Genomic DNA, 17,143 nt, shown 5'->3' with positions numbered 1-17,143 from the left:
AATCTGTTTCAGAAGAACATTGCTCACATCACTCACTCCTGGCTATTTTAGAAGCCTCAATTAGGTGTGAATTATGGGGCTGGCAGGTAAATATTAAGCAGGTGTAAAGCAGTGATGTCCCAGAAGACAAGCTGACATTATTTTATGCAAATAGTGGATAAATGAACTTCATGAATTATCCTTCTCCTTTTGATCAGAGGTCTGTGTGCCTTCCCCCCCCCCCCCCCAAACTTCTCCTTTTCCAACTTCCTGAATTTAATTAATTACAGTTTGGGATTTCCACCACTGCTGTTGCCACTTAAATTTTGTTTACAGGAAGTAAAATCACCCTGGTTCTGTAAATGATCTCCCATTGAAGTCTTTCACTCTCACTTAGAAGAAGTCTGTAATTTCTTTAAATTCTATATTTCTAAAATTCTTTAAGCATAATTTAAAGCCTTATTTTCAAAAGGATGTGCATAAACTTAAGGCTTGGCTTTGACCATAGTTAAAAACCAATAAATGTGTGGGTTTTACCCCATTATAAACAACAGTAATTTGGGGGTTTTTAAGGTCCATAAATAGCAGGAAATGACCCTGGTAAACCTCAAAGGCCACGGTGATTTAGTTGTTGAATTTCGTGAAGAATTCAGGTTTTAAAATGACAGGTAATTTTATAAGCGTTTTTTAATTGAGCACTTAGGTGCACAGAAAGGAACAGTGTGAACATGCTGAGTGTGTTGGAGACTGCACAGTAAATAATAATCAAATAATGCAAAATAAAGAGAAGCCGCCAACCAAGATGTAGTAAGCAAATAAAAATTGAGTAATAACTGTAATTTCCAATACCTTATCCATGCATGGTCACCAAATAAGGGAAAAAATGCATTGGAAAGCAAAGGCTTAGAACTCAGAGGAAGCCCAGGAGAGACATATTACTTCCATTTATAACAGAAAATCAACTGAAAACTTGTAATTGACAGAAAGGGAGTGAGTTTGTGTCCCTGGAGGTGCCCTGAGATCAGCAACAGGCAAATGGTGTAAACATAATAAATCACACACAACTTGTTTAATATGATTTTTTTTCCTTTTTTTTTTATTTTGGAAAATAAGAATACAGTTTTTTCAAGGACAGTAAATATAAAATGAGGTGGTGGGGCACAGGGATAGAAATGCCCCAGCCTTTTTTGAGAGAGTCAGTGAAAATATGTGTTGAATGGGGAATTAGGTTTCCTGGAGTGTTTTTTCATAGGTTGAAGGACCCAATTAAACTGGAATCCACTTTGCATGGCTGCCATAATCCCAGTGACTGATTTCAGTGGGATTACTCTTGGCGTAACCCAATATCACAGGAATGAAATGCAGCTGCTTCTTTCCTGCTGCATCTCCAGATCTCTCCACCCCCTCCCTCTGCTCTGGACATCTTTTTTTTCTTTTTATTTTCTCCTTTTTTAAAAGCATGAAGTAATATTTTGAGCAAGGAAATGCAAGTGGTTCAAGAGATACCAGAACCAGTCAAGCCTGGTGTCACCCTCTGCTGCTCTGTGGGTGTCTGAGCTTGGCGTGGAGCTGAAAATGGGGATTTTTGGTCCCTAACTTGGCGTCCCTGTGATCAGTCTCCACCCTGCTCTTCTGTGGAAAGAGTTCTCCTCTATTTTCTGCCTTTCCCATTTAGAAGGACGACCCATTCCTTGCTCACTGAGACCATGTAGTCCCCTCCAAACCCCTCAGGTGTACTCTGGTTTTTTTTCCCTTTTTTTTTGGAAATAATTCAGTGCTTCCCACTGCACTCATTCCCTCGTTGTTTCCTGACAAATCCTTGCTGCCTTCCTTTCCATAAATGATTTGCACTTTTGGAGTTCTGGAGGAGGGAGCTGTGCTGAGATCCAATGTTGTTCCTGAGGAGATGCTGCAGGTCCACGGGGGTGATGGTCTCGCAGGTCTTTTCCTCCTTATGGTGCTGGGTTTTGACCATGAATATTTCTAAGCATGACAAAAGTTTAACTCCTGAGCCTGTTCATGGTTGGCACACGCTGCTGCTGCAAAATCATCGTAATGAGAGAGGTTTAAATATTGATGGAAGAAAATGAAATGCAGTTTAATGATCAGCCGTTCCATTTGATGCCCTTTTTTTTTTTTTTTTTTTTTTTTTTTTGCATTAGGCAGCCCATAAATATCTTAATAATTTCATTTATTGAGTGGGGTTTATTTTCACCTGCACGGTCTTACCTTGTGTTAAATTGTCCTGGTGGCTTTGGCAGCCTGGGGAGGTGCTGAGGGTTCAGGATGTGTCACCTTTTCGTTCCGTGATGCACCCAAATTTGTGCACCTTCGAATTAAACCTGTGCAGGAAGGGCTGATCTCCATTTCGTGGGGGCAGTGCCAATGCTGCAGACACAGCAACACCGCGGAGAGGTCAATCAAGCTGTAATCATTGCTAATTAGCACTTCCAGAAGCTGTAATCTTTGTATAAGTGGCACGTGGGTGAAAAAATTATTCCTTGCCTGGAACGCCATTAAAAATTTATTTCCTTTTGATCCTGTAGGAAATGAGTGAGACAAACACGTGGCCTCACACAGGAAGGGGCTCTTGCCAATTAAAACTGGGCGCACAAAGTTCAGAGTGATGCTCAGAAAACAGAACAAATTCAGTGGATTTTTTTGCCAAAACTCTTAGTTTATCTTCTGACATGTGGGTTTGTTTTTTTTTTTTTTTTTATTCCTTTTAAATAATCATAAGGAATGGCAGAAACTTTGCCACATCATACAGAAATGTTTTTAATGGAGTTTTTATGGATTTTTGTGTGAAAAAAGTAGTCCTGCTGTGTGATGAGCCCCACTGGGAATTGAGGCTTCTTCTGACATTCTTATCACGTGGATACTCCTGTCCTGTTCCTACCTGCTAAGCATCTGGCTGAGGAGTTAAGTAGCTACTGAATGAATAATCTTCCCATTTTAGCAAAGTTTGCTCTCGTTTTTGCTGTCTGCTCCTATTTCCTTGCATATTAAATTTAAAAAAAAAAAAAGAGAGATTTAAACAAACTCCTGGATTTCTTCTGCCTTTTTTTTCCTTCTGCTGGAGGAGATGGAGATGAAAAACGGAGGTGAGGGTTTGCTAGTTTCTGGGTACTAGTTGCTAGTACTTTTTAAACCGTGTACTAGTACTAAGAACATTTTAAAATGTGTGCAAGTACTTTTTAAAATGTTTTTCTCAGTCATTGGCTGTGTTTGTTACACTGTAAAGCCCTGTAAATAATGTGAATTATTTACAGTAAATAATTTACTGTAAATAAGGTGGTGCTGTTGTGCACCACGACAACACAAAGACTCCAACTTCAGACGGCTGAAATGACTCCTTTATTTTTGGGATGTGTCTCCCTTTTTATACTATTTTACACAGACCAATTTGATTGGTGAAACAAACCTCTTCAATCACGTTGGTCAGACCAGAGGGACATCAAGATGTCCCTCCTAGCGAAAAGAGTGAAAATATAGGTACAGTTTACAAAACACTTCTCTTGTTCACAGAAAATTCCCTGGGAAAGGAATTTCAGAAAACCAAAGCATCTCAGGCACCAACCGGGGCTACAATAAGGCTGTCAAATAGAATAATAAAGGAAAAAAAAGGAAAAAAAAGTGGGAAAAAATCCAATCAAACATCTTTGCCTGTGTTTCATTTTGTTTTTTTCCCCACCCAGATTTGTCCTTCGCCTGGATCTTCAACGAGTACCCGTCGTTCGTGCAGGAGGACAGCCGGCGCTTCGTGTCCCAGGAGACAGGACACCTGTACATAGCCAAGGTGGAGCCCTCGGACGTGGGCAACTACAGCTGTGTGGTGACCACCAGGGCCACCAAGAGCCCCGTGCTGGGCTCCCCCACGCCCCTGGTGCTGCGCACGGACGGTACGGCTGCACCTCTGCTGCCTTCAGGCCCAGATTTTGTGGTTTTTACGTTCTGTGCTGCCCAGGGCTGCAGCTCTGAGCTCACAGTCAGTGTCACTCAGCTCTGCACACAGCAGGGACACAAAACAAATCCTTCTCCTGCTGCACACCAAGGACAACTTTCAGCCCAACAGCACAAACAAGGGTGGGCTGGAGGGAGGAACAAGAAGGATGGGAGCTCACAGCCTGGAGCTGGAATGGGGCAATTAAACCTCAAGATGCAAATGGACCAAAACTTATCAAAGTGTGAGACTTGGTGTCCATTTTGGGTCCACCTTGGATGTAGCCCTGGCCAGGGTCTCGTCCTGCCCAAGGTGGATCCTGGAGGCCTTTGAATAAATGCCAACTTTATTCTCTGGCTCTGTCCAGTCTCTGTTCCAGCTCAGCCTTCCCAAGGCACCACCACAGTCAGGGAGTCTCCAGGAATCCAGGATAATTCCCAGCATCCCTCAGAGCTTTTGGCTCTTGAGCCATGCTCAAAGGGTTCTGATGAGGACTTGAAATAATGGGAAGCTTGGCTGGGTGGCTGAGAGAATTTGGCTTCATCATTTAGTAGATGTAGGGTTTGGTTTGGGGTTTTTTTTGTTCTGGGTTTTTTTGGTTTTTTTTTTTTTTTGGGGGGGGGGGTGTTACTGTTTTGGGGCGGTTTTTTGAGATGTATAGTGCCCTGGCATGGTTTTAGGGTTTTAGACCACATTGTCTTACTGAAGGTGTTCTTCAAATAACATAGAGCAGATGTCCTTTTCTTCTGGGGTACTTGGAAGATGTTTAGAGGGGGATTTAAGGATGTGGTTTAGTGGGACTTGGCAGTGCTGGGGAATGGTTGGACCCGAGGATCCTGGAGGTCTTTCCCAGCCTAAACAATGCTGTCACAAATTCTCATGTGCTGTCCCAACACTGGTTGCTTTCTGCAGAGATAAACTCTGGTACACCCTTCCTCTGTCCCTGATCTCACCGTGCTTCCCTTTCTAAGTAGATTGTCATAGAAATAAACTTGATTTTGAATTGCGAAAGAGAGAGAAAGAAAACCCTTTAAAAATCACTTTGGAAAATTGACCTTCTCCATTGTCTCCCACAGGTGTGATGGGAGAATACGAGCCCAAAATAGAAGTTCAGTTCCCTGAGACTCTTGCTGCAGCCAAAGGCTCCACGGTGAAGCTGGAGTGCTTTGCACTAGGAAAGTAAGTTTTCATCCTCACTGAGAATTGAGGCACCTTAGGGTTCACCCGCACAAGAGGTGTGGGGTTCTGGCACTGGTTCTGGTGTTCTTGTTCTTCTTGTTCTTCTCCTGCCTTGAAATCAGAGGGCTAAGGCTCTTGGAGCATATTTGGATTTTGTGATGTTTATGTTGGCAGCACTTTTACATTAGATTTCAAATTAACTCGAGTAGGTTCAGTGTGATTTTGCATATGGCCTTTGAACTAAGTCTCATTTCCGTGTGCAAGGAAATGGTGCTGAAGTCTGTGAGAATGTTGTCTGAATTTTCCTCTTAAATGTACTTGATGCTTTCATAATATTGTTCTTTCTTTATAGCCAAAATAAAGATTGAAATGCATTTCTCCTCTGAATGACACTTCACTCACAGCTGATCTCTCTTTCACAGATGATCTGAGAATGCATTTGTGTTTCTGTGGATGTATTTACTTACCAGTGTGGGGTTTGTTTGCAGGCAGCTTTGTCAGGTGTGCCCTTATCAGATTGATAACTTGATCACAAACCATTGCTTTGGCTCCCCGGCGAGGGGAGGAAAGTTTGCAAATCAGAGAATAAAAAAAGGCTCCTGGAGGATGAAAATTCCAAAAGACTTGCCTGGATTCTTCCTCCATGGAAGCCACTGGTAAATCTCAGCCATCCTCAGGGGAGGCCAGTGTTGGTTTACAAGAAATTTTGCAATTATTGGGCATTCCTGACAAATTTGGTGCCATGAATGCAGCGCAGGAATCAGCAGTGAATGCAAATCAGGTGCCAGAGTGTCTGACCATCTGTCATGTACACTGTGGTTGCTGCTTTTAACACAGCCTCTAAGTCACTGCTGAATTTAGTTTGCTTTAAGTATCTCATTATGACAATCAAGGACTTCAAGCAAAACTGTTTAAAATCTCATTACTCTCTCTTTAGCCCTGTGCCTCAGATTAACTGGAGAAGAACTGACGGGCTGCCATTTCCAAGTAAAATAAAGCTGAGGAAATCCAATGGCATGATTGAAATCCCTAATTTCCAGCAGGAGGATGCAGGGCTCTATGAATGTATTACCGAAAACTCCAGAGGCAAAAACATTGCAAGAGGACGTCTCACTTACTATGGTAGGAAACCTTTGTTCTGCCTCTCTCCCACCTTTCTTTACTCATGAAATACAAACTGCTCTGGGGTGCCCCGGAATTTCCACTTCCTGCAGTTCCATCAGGCATTTGGGCTTAAAAAACCCATGGCATTTTAAGTGCTCCCACAAAATGAGAACTTCTGCAGCAGTTTCTTGCTAGGATCTCTTAAGAAATGGCTTAAAAGCTCACAGGGATTGCAGAGAGTGAAGCAGAGTGTGCTTGTGCTTGGTTTTGTGGTTTTGGGTTGGTTTTTTTTTTTTTCTGTGATGGAAAGACTTTAAAAAAAAAAATTTCTTCTTGGTCCATTGGTGAAACCTTCAATTTTCAGTCAATTGGATTTATTTGGGGGATCATTTAGGCCTCCCGTTTATGGGGAGTACAAATTTTGTCTTGCTTTGTGAAGAGATTACTGGTGGATATTCTCAATCCTGTGCTTTCAAAACAGCCAATTTTATTTTAAAATGAGTAAATAAATGGGAGGATATAATCCAGTATAGGAAATGAAATAATATGAAATTTTATAGCTGGGAAAAAGGCAGTCTCTTGTGCTTTTAAGGCTATAGAGTGAAATGAGTATCAGCAAGGCACACTGGTGGTGGTGGTGTAAAGCAAGAGTGATTTGCAACAAAGTGGTAATTGACAATTTTTGTTAAAGCCAGATCTCAGCAAATATAATTTTCTTTACTTCAGTGGCAATTTAAACGGTGCTTCTGACTCTGCCTTGGAATGTTTCCCTCATGGAGGAATATTTGAGCAAAGAGATGGGTTTTTAGTTGGATAAAGGCACAGAGCACAGCTCCTCTGCCACTGGGAGCAGGTTCTTTGTTGCCTCTCCGTGGGGAGCTGCTGGTTGGTAGAACACACAGGTTTTGGTCCATGAAGATTTTAGTTTAAGGCACAGTAGATTTTATAAGGAGGAAGGAAAAGGGATTTTTCTCTTTGCCAGCTTCCAAATTAATCTTTACCCTGAATGAACGCCCCCTTGCTGGAGATGTTCAAGGTCAGGTTGGACAGGGGACCTGAGGCAACACAGATTTTCCATGCACTGATTGTAATCATGACTTTTTGAGAAATCCTGTGATTAGCAGAGGGCAACAAATCCAAGCTGCTTCACTTGCCAGTGTCCTCTGCCATTCCAAACTCGGCACTTTGCATTAGGTTTTATTGACTGACCTTATTTGCTGCTTGAAAGTTCCAGAGTTGTGGTTTGTACATCAGTTTGGCTCAGCATTCCTGTGGCAGTGTTAAATCAGGGCAGTTGTGAGATACGTCAGTGTAAATTACGTATAAAATAGAGTAGATTTGTTCATCAGTCCTTGTAATACCAGCAGTGGCCATTCCTGTGCCCTGATGCCTTGGGAAGGCTGAGCTGGGACAGAGACTGGGCAGAGCTGGAGAATAAAGTAGAGATTTATTGAAAGGCCTTTAGGATCCACCTTGGGCAGGACAAGAGCCTGGCCAGGGCTACACCCAAGGTGGACCCACAATGGGCCCAAAATGGACAAATGGTCACCAGGTCTCACACTTTGATAAGTTTTGGTCCATTTGCATCTTGGGGTTTGATTGTCCAGTTCCAGCTGCAGGTTGTGAGCTCCCATCCTTCTCGTTCCTCCCTCCAGCCCACCCTTGTTTGTGCTTTTGGGCTGAAAGTTGTCCTTGGTGTGCAGCAGGAGAAGGATTTGTTTTGTGTCCCTGCTCTGTGCAGAGCTGAGTGACACTGACTGTGAGCTCAGAGCTGCACCCCTGGGCACCACAGAACCTGAAATACATGGAAGATAAAACTTAAGGCATCAGCCCTGCTGCCCAAATTCTTCTTTGCTCATTAAAAGGCCACAGAGCTGAAATAAAGGATGTTGCTAATGAACAAAAGCAACCCAGCTGCAGTTCTGTGACAATTGAATCAGAGTGAATGTTTTCATTGCAAATCTAGACAGGGATTTGAACCCTTAGATGGAGTTCATACTCCAGTAGGAATGACTGCCCATGGTAAGAGTCATCCCTGATATGGATGTTTATCTTAAAAAGAATAATGAGTGCTGTAATGGCAGTAATGGCACTCCAACTGTTTCATTTCATTTGTTCTGCTTCATGGAACCCATTCTGCAGAATTAAATAGATTTAAGTAATCTTTCTTATTTTGGTACTTGCTTTGTTGTTGCAGTTAGAATTCCAACAAGCCTGGATTCAGGATAAGAGTATTTAACTCTTTTTGATAATACGAAGTTCTATAATTAAAGATAATATCTTCTGATGGATTGCCACCTCATCTGGTGCCAAAGCCCAGAAATCTGTCTGGTGGAGAAATCTAACAACATCCCACTCAGCCTTCCAATAAAAGATCATTATTTAAGGAAGTTATTCTAAAAGCAGATGAGGATTTGGGGGAAACTAATGCAATAAGAAGACTTAGCTTAAAAAATTACTCATTTGCCAGAAAGTACCAATGCTGTCAAAAATCCACAGAACTGGTGTTTTTAGGGAGTGGTGGCTACTGTTAAAACAACTTTGCTGGTAGAAGTTTAAGGCGTGTCTGCTTATCAAACACAGAAAAATATAAACAAAACAAAAGTACAAATGTCTTTTTATTTCAACAGGGACAACATTGATTTTTCTCTTGGCAGAACAAAGCGTGTTCCTGCCTGACCCAAAAATACCAGTATGAGAAGGATTGGGGTTAACATTTTGCAAGTTGTGGTAGTGAAATAATGTGAAAAAGAAGTCTTTAGGATGAAAAAGTATTGATCAAAATCTTTCATGTACCAGAAAAATAGGTTTTTCTTTCTTTGCAAACTTTAAGGATTCTTTGTAAACGTAACATAAAGCTGGCCCTAAACAAAAGCTTGAAGGATTCATTGCTCTGCTGTGAGGAGAAACACTCCTGTTCCGATTTGTTTCATGAGCTGAAACTGGAAAGTTTAAAATCTGGAAATCAGGTTTTCCAGTGCATAAATAGTTTGGTTAAAAGCCTTCTTTTTCATCCAGTAATGAATTACAGCCTTGAACCCACAAAGCCCTTGAACACAGACTCAGCTTCACTCCTGTCCATAGTCAGTTTCTCAAGAATTCCTGTAAATCTGTCCCAGCTGTAACTCTCCTGAAAAATCCTGAAATTTTTCTCCTGAAAAATCCAGAAAAAAAAAAAATGAAACTAGTCTGTTTTATTATCATTATGGTGTGTTTTAAATATAGCTCTCAACCCATAGCTGGCGTTGGTAATTAAAATAGATATTCTAAACCAGATAGTCTGGGTTCATTACAGTACTCACAGACTATTAATCTTCCTTTTTTCTCCTGAAGGATTTTATCAAGAAAAGCCTGACATCCAATGTTCAGGGGTTTTTTGTCCTTTTTGCAGTTCTAACATTTGTTAAATGCCAGTTTTCTACTCAGGGGAGTGCAGATTGTGCTAAAAATAGGACGAGATTATCCAACTTTGATTGAATGTAGAACCTGAATATATAAATAATTTGCTTTCCCTTTATTAGCATGTTCATTTGTCGTCGCTTTTAGCTTCCCATAAAGAGATAAGAGGGAAAAAAAAAGAAAGTATCCGCGGCGACGTTTCATGGCAAAGAAAAACGAGGGGAGATGAAACAATTACATTTTTGTGTTTTAGGATGCAATTAAACATGAAGCATGGTAAAGATACATAAGGCAATTAATGTAAAGTATAATTGAAGAAAATATATTCTTAATTAGTCCATGCTGATATACCAGAAGTCCTGCTTGGCAGTACCAAGGTAAAATGTTTGACAGGGAGAAAGAAATTCTGCTGCTGTTCTCCTTTTGCTCTGCGGTTCTGGGCTGTGATAACAAAGACAAAATTCCCCAGGAATAAGTAGAATCTACATCATTTTTTTTAGTGTATTAAAAACTACTGATAATATTTTGTTGGGTTTTGGTGGGGATTTTTTGGATTTTATTTTTTGGTTTGTGTGTTTTGGGGTTTTTGGGTTGTTGTGGGGGTTTTTTGTTTGTTTGTTTGGGGTTATTTTTGTTTGTTTTTTGGGGTTTTTTTTTAATAATCTACCAGCAAACTGAAACTGTGTTATTTGTGTATTGGATGAATATCTCTGTTTAAAGGTTTTATCTGATAGCTTCACTGTGCACTCTGTCTTGTGCATGGAAATGTCTTGAAAATATCAACAGAGCTGCAAACAACTAAATGATATCAAGGAGCTGCTGCGTTTGATCAGCCTAGAGTTTAATTGTTAATGCTGTCTAATAATAAGTTTTTCTTGCTGTCCAGGCAAACAGTTTGTCTTCTTTTGCATACTAAAGCTTTTCCCAGTGATTTGGAATTACCTGTTGCTTGAGGGCGTTCTTATTTTCAAATGGGAGCCCAAGAATGGACATTTTCAGGGATGTGTCAGCTGCTTCTCTCGGCCAAGCTGTTTCAGCAGAACAAAAGTGATCCGTGCTTGAAGTCCTTAGGAGTTTGGAGATGAAATAAGGGTTCATCCCTGCTGCGGGCACCAGTGTGAGTGTCAGAGCCTGGCTTTGAGACAGAATTGCCTGGAAAACTGCAGGGCGCACTTTGGGGGTGGGTTTCTCCCCCCCTGTTTGCTTCACAGCTGCTTCCTCTTGTGCCCTGGGAAGTTCTTTCTGCTCTGATTTCAAACACGCCCCAAAGGTGTTCAAGAGATTTCCAGCCCAGGTTTCATGGTGGAAATGTCAGACTGTAAGAAGGCAACATCTTGTGTGAATCCTTGTGCTGGAAGAGCTTCCCAGAGGGTTTGGTTTCCTGGAGAGCACAGAACTCCCTGGAAGAGTCATGGCCCTGAAGTTCTGCCTTCCCTTCACTATTCCACTGGCCTAGAGAATTAAAAACGGATTTTCGTTGGATTCTCTCACTCTGAAGGAAATGATCCATAAAAATGCGTTTTGATGCGTTGCGCGTGGTTAGCCCACAAATAATCTACAAATCTCACCTCAGCCTCTGGAAAGTGTCACTTCTTCAGCCATTGCTTCACTGCAGTTGGTCTTCCTTCACACCAACCCCCAGAACGCCTCGAAGGATTTTGTAAAATCTGGAAAATTCGGTAAAATCTGAGGAAAAAATGTGGTTCTTCCTTCCCTTTCGGCCCACAGGGAAGGCCGGGAATGTAATGAAGCAACAGTTGTTTCCTGCAGGCCTAACTGCCTGGAAGAGAAGGGTCATCATAACCACCAAAAAAATAATAAAAAACAAAAGAGATGAGAGAGGCCTCTCACTGGGATACTTTTTATGAAGTTACACACTTGTTCTCTCCTTGCCTCTGGGACCGTGAGCGCTGCAAGGAATATTTTAGGCTAAAACAGCTGAAGCAAAATCCAGGCTGGCGCTTTTTTCCAAGTGACTGGCCATGGAGCTGACGGCTAACCTGCTTTAGAAAATCACTTACCTACAAGCATCTCGTCCTGGGGGAGCTCCAGATGAATCTTTCATGAAGATTGCACAGCAAGTTCCGAAGAATTCTTGGTCTTATCCCAAAATATGGATTCCTGTCACAGTCTCAAGCCCTGCACAGTGAACTCCCTTAAAATTAACTTCCAACCTCTCGGCTTACAGGACAATGTTATTTTTTTATTATTATTCTCAGCAAGGATGTGCTGCCTGTTTGTCTGTTCCTTACTTTAGGAAGAAGTGACTCTCTCCTCAGGAAGATCCAGGTTTCACAATAACTTTGCAGCAGTTCCAGGAGAAAATGGGGCGTTGTAACCCAGCCTTCCCTTCAGGAGCACAGATGTGGTAGTGGTGGTGGAATCAGATATTTTGGGCAGTAAAATTTGCCTGGCAGTGGCTAAACCTGGAGAGGAATGAAGCTGTTTATTCAGCGTCCTTCAGGTGTCCTCAGCTCAACAAAAAGGGACAATGCTGGGCTTGGCAAGTCCTGCGCCTGTTTTGAGAGGGTATCAGAGCTACTGATACTTGACTTCATTTCTGCACATGGAGCACCTTTATCCTGGCCAGGAGTCGGAGCATTCCCAGCTGGAATTGCCCCTGTTGAGCTGCCTTTTCAATTCTCAGCTGGCTGGTCGAATTGTTCTCTTTCAAAGACAGATTGAAAGTGGTGCTTTTCTTCCTGCTCGACTCCTCCATCAGTAATTGGAAGAGAAAAAGAGCCTTTCTCCAGGAAATCACTGAAGTCTTCATCAGAATTCTCTTGTGGATGTAAAAGCACCCGGAATCTCTCACCCTGTGCCTTGAGAAGCTTTTCTGTGCATTTCTGCTTTATTGTATCCTGTGGGAATTTGGGGAACCCTCCTATGGAGACTGCCTGACACAGAGTCCTGAAACAAGATTAGCTAGACAATGTTGGGCTTTTTTTTAATTTATTGGTATAATTGAATCCAAGATCTTTAGACTTGAAAACAGATGATATTTAACCCACTTTCAAGTGGAGACAGGCAGCAGATGTTAAATATTCCACGTGTGTGGATCCATCAGTAATTCAAGCACTGCTGAATGTTGCATAAATATTTAGGTGTGCAAAGTGCCGGGAGCTCATTACCTGGAGCCCTGAGCTTTCATTCCCTTGGCACCTGTGGGGCAGGTGACAATGTGAGATGAAGCGAGGGCTGAACTCCAGTGTTGTAACATGAACTTTGAAGGTGTAACCCCAGTTAATACCGGTGAAATTGTACATCCACGTGACACAAAGATCAGGTCGTCCCGTCTTTTTCAGCTGGCCTTGATGAAGAGGGTGCAAAAAATAAATTATCCCCAAATCAGTGAAAGGTGTTGATCCTCATGGGGATGTGGGGGAAAAAAAAATACTCGGAGGGTTTCACTGCCAGCAAATATTGGTTGAATTCCAATATTTATTAGTAGTTAAAACCTCAGTGAATGCATTTTAGAAAGTTCTTCTGTAAGAAGTTAATCCTAAATATGGATACATAAATCATAAATAGATAATAATCGTTACCTTAAAACCCTGGTGCTGTACATGGTCATGTTGAGGTCTTTCCACTGCATTGCAGAACCTGGGATTGAGAGGAAATTTCCATGCTGGGAAACAAGGAATCTTTTAAAATGAAATTAGTGCCAGCCCTCATCCAGACCTGGCTTGGCTGGTGCTGTGCCCGTGGCAGTGGAAAGGTTCATCTCTCAGTTGTGCCCGTGGGCAAATCATTAATTACCCTGGCCCAAGTTAATTGCTGCTGGAGCTCCATTGTAGTGGGAAGTTCAATGGGAATTAATCTGACCTTCTGTGCTTCCTAAACTCATGTATCTAATAATGTTTTCCTCCATCATCAGGGATTTGTTTTCTCCCAGCTGTTTTCATATGAGGGTGGTATGAGATTTTCCTGAATTACTGACTTAAGATAGGCAAACGGACTCTGGATAATTCTTTGCCCATAGCTAAGAGTTTGCAACCATGTTTCACCCTGCTCTTTCATCTGTTCTTTCCATAGGCAATGTCCAGAATTTATCTTTTCTTGGACAAATAGCATAGGCTGAGATTATAAACTCTTGGTAACTTAAATAAGTTCAAAGAAAATTCACGAATTGCCTGTAAAACAGTGTTGAACTGATGTGTGAAATAGCACTAAAGGAATAAATAAGTAAAAATAAATAAAATAAATTACCGTTGTCTTTCATGCATTGATGTTTATTTACCAAGTGAGACTTCTCCTTCCTGTGAAATCTGTTTCAGATGTTTTAAATATCTTCACAGTTTTAACTGTATTTTGGGTGATTCTGAAGGATGTATGGTATTATTGCATCAAATTCTGGCTTTAAAAATAGAGATGTTTATGGACTTTATTCTGCTGGTTTGCGTTACCCAAATTCTGTGCCAAGACTTCTGCTTTCAAAAACAATCTCATATATCCATGTTTTCATCGAGTTAAGTGCTGCCTTGCATTAGAAAACAATTTAAATGGTATTTAGCACTAAGGCTGGCATACCATTATTTTTTTTTAGGACTTAAAGGATTCTCTTCAGCATTAATTTGATGATTTAGCCACATCACTTATTTAATTTCAGTCTTGCCATTAATGTCTTTCTCTTACATTTGCCTTGATTGCAAAATGATGTTGTTTAATCATTAGTGATTTTAATATTGGTTTCACTGGTCCAGCTTTAGTGATCTGCACTCTCAATTTTCTTCTGGTTTAGTGCTCATCATAAAAATGTGTAAGGGGAATAATAAGTTATTTGTTTTATCAGGGGGCTTGAAGCAGGAGCAGTGGGAAGCTCTGTTGGTACAGATGGGTCTGTGCAGAAAATTGATGAGTTCTGTGCCCATTAACCCTTTGATTCCCTCTGGAGCAATAACCTGGGAGAGTCTTCGTTGTGTTTTTTATCTGCAGCAAAGCCTCACTGGATGCAGACCATAAGGGATGTGGAAGTTGCTGTGGAGGACACTTTATACTGGGACTGCAGAGCGAGTGGGAAGCCCAAACCATCCTACAGGTGGCTGAAGAATGGGGAGCAGCTGGCAATAGAGGTAACATTCTGTTTGGGAAAAGTGGTCCTGTGTGAAATTAACAGTGTCCATGCCAACTGGAGAATCCAAAAGTTCCTGGTATTAATCGAGAGAAATTTTTGATACCGGGTTTGTATTTTCTGAGAGCATCCTGATGAAGCCTCAAAAGCTGCAAAGGCAAATTACATTGAACAAAAATATTCCAGCTAAAAGCAGATCCAAAAGCAATAGAGCCACAGAAACATGCAAGGAATGACTGGAGAAGGAATTGCAATAATGTTCTAAATAAAGAGCTATAAATAAGGGATGGAGAGCTTGAATTATTTTACTGTATTTGCAGCTGGCATTTCATTAAATGTAGTAGGAAAATATTTTCCAACTTCTTGAAAAAACTCCTGAAGATTCATGGATTTGCCCCTACTTGTTGCAAAGAATGGAAGACAAACAGCAACATAACATAGGTATTTGCTTTAATGCAGTTATCATAGTAAATTAATTGAAAGGAATGCATTTGGTGACAGGGAGAAGAGGTTGAACTTAGAAGGTGGAAGGTCAGAAATGCAGAACAGGACCTGATACCCCTTATTTATTGATTTTAAATCTCACTGCTTCGTTGGAAAACAGCGCTGTTCAGGTTGTCAGGAATATGAACTTTTGCCCTTGGCCAGTCCTTGTGCTCAGCACTGGCTTTTGGGGAAGAAAGGGATTGCTCAGTGAATTCACTGGATGGTTCTGAAAAATGAGCAGAGCACTGGAAAGCATTTCTTACATCCGTGCTGGCTGAAAGGAATGGTGGTATTTTGTGGACAGGTTAAATGAGGGAGCACAAAATCTCCCCTGGGTGATTTAAGAGCATTGTTGCTGTGTCATACAGAGTCACTGAGGTAATGGGCTTTTTTCACCTCGGGAAGCACAGAAATACCTTGGAATCACTCAGTCTCCCCATTTCTCCAGTTTGGAGTGTTGCTGTCCAGCCTTTTGGTGTGATGTCAGGGCAGAAGTGTGACTTCCTCTGGAAATAGTGAAAGAACTCTTGGAGAACCAGCCCTGAGGAGACGCCAGAGGAGTTCTCTGTGTGCAGTGATCAGGTGCCTTCTGCTCCTTGGCTGCAGTAATCCCTCGTGCTGGGATTCCAGGGAATTCCTCCTTCACAAACATCTCTTGGGGTTGTTCCACTCAGCTCTCCCCTGCTCCAGGAGCAAATCTTTTCTAAGAGCAGCTGCTTGGGATGCTGCAGAGGAGACCGGGACATGGAGACTCGGGATTTGTCCTCTTTGGGGTGGTTTTCTGTCTGTCTGGATGAGCCCCTCACACTCAGCTGGGACAGGTCCTGGCAGGGAAGGAGCTGAGCTGTCCCTGGAGTCACCCTGTGCTGCCCTTGGCACGAGGCAGGGAGGGAGTGATTGCACTGGGCCTCCTAAGCCAGGTCCAGATCCAAAAAACAGCCCTTAGGAAACACTTCTGGGCAGGTAGTTTGGGGTTTGGTCCCTTTCTGTGTCTCCGGTTTTCCCCAAAGCTGTTGCTCCTTTGGTTTTGTCTTTCTCTCTGGTTCCTTTTCCTGCCATTTCTGCCACTCAGATTAGTCACTTGCTGCTGTAATTGAGCTTTCCAGGAGTAAGCAAGGTGAGAAGACCCAGCTCCTTGCTGGCTCCAAGGCCCTTCAGTTTGTGCCTTTGGTTTAATGGCTGATGGAATTTTTTCTGCACAGTGTTCGAGAGAGCTCATTAGCAAGTGGCACATGTGAAAGCTCTAAATAGTGTGAAATGCCAGTGCCATCTGCACAGTTTGGATTCTCTGGTCTGTCTGAGGGGGCTGGTAGGGTTCTGTCTGTATTTCTGGAGAAGTAAAAGGGCATTTGAGATTGCAACTGGGCAAGTTTGAAGAATTACTTCATACGCTGCATTGATCTCCATATCTGATCACCGTTGCTGTACCGTGATGCAGTCATGTCACTTCCTTTAGAACTGTTTTCATGATTATGCTTTTGCATTTACCCTATTCATTGTATTTATGCTGTCCTGTTTCTATTCCTTACTTATTTTAAATTTTTCACAGGAAATATATCATCAATAAAGGTATTTTTCTTAATATTCAGGGAAGGATCCAAATTGAAAATGGTGCACTTACAATATCAAATCTAAATCTGACAGATTCTGGCAGATACCAGTGCATAGCTGAAAATAAACATGGTGTCATCTCTTCGAGTGCAGAGCTCAGGGTTGTAGGTAAGATGTTCCGTTTTTCGCTAAAACACAAACCTCATTACCCCTCTCCACACCCCCTCAGATTTAACTCGCTCGGCTGCTGTCACTGAAATAAAACATTTTTTTTGTCAACCTGATGTCTTTATCTGCAGAGCTGAGGAGTTGAGTCATCTGCTGCCAGAGGATTTACAGGCCAATCATTCATTTAAAGCAGAACAGGAGAAATCATTCACGAGGGGAAGAGCAGGGATGGGGGTTTGGGTTTGGGCAGGAGGATTAAAGCC

The 17,143-nt window shown here is 41.9% G+C and overlaps 1 protein-coding gene across 3 annotated transcripts in view; it reads left to right on the top strand.

Annotated features, from left to right (window-relative positions):
* The window catches only part of CNTN3 (contactin 3), a 108,658-nt gene that overhangs the window by 66,165 nt on the left and 25,350 nt on the right, over positions 1 to 17,143 (top strand). For all 3 annotated transcript variants that reach the window (XM_066195178.1, XM_066195176.1, XM_066195177.1), the window contains 5 exons: positions 3,678 to 3,881; positions 4,999 to 5,101; positions 6,039 to 6,223; positions 14,540 to 14,676; positions 16,751 to 16,880. In XM_066195178.1, the coding sequence (XP_066051275.1) occupies positions 3,678 to 3,881; positions 4,999 to 5,101; positions 6,039 to 6,223; positions 14,540 to 14,676; positions 16,751 to 16,880 (759 nt within the window). The remainder of the gene's footprint in view (positions 1 to 3,677; positions 3,882 to 4,998; positions 5,102 to 6,038; positions 6,224 to 14,539; positions 14,677 to 16,750; positions 16,881 to 17,143) is intronic.

The sequence above is a fragment of the Chamaea fasciata genome, unplaced genomic scaffold (assembly GCF_029207755.1).
Source record: "Chamaea fasciata isolate MVZ Bird 193981 ecotype frontalis unplaced genomic scaffold, bChaFas1.0.hap1 SCAF_13, whole genome shotgun sequence".
Classification (NCBI taxonomy): Eukaryota; Metazoa; Chordata; class Aves; order Passeriformes; family Sylviidae; genus Chamaea; species Chamaea fasciata.
This window is presented reverse-complemented; position numbering and strand designations above follow the sequence as displayed.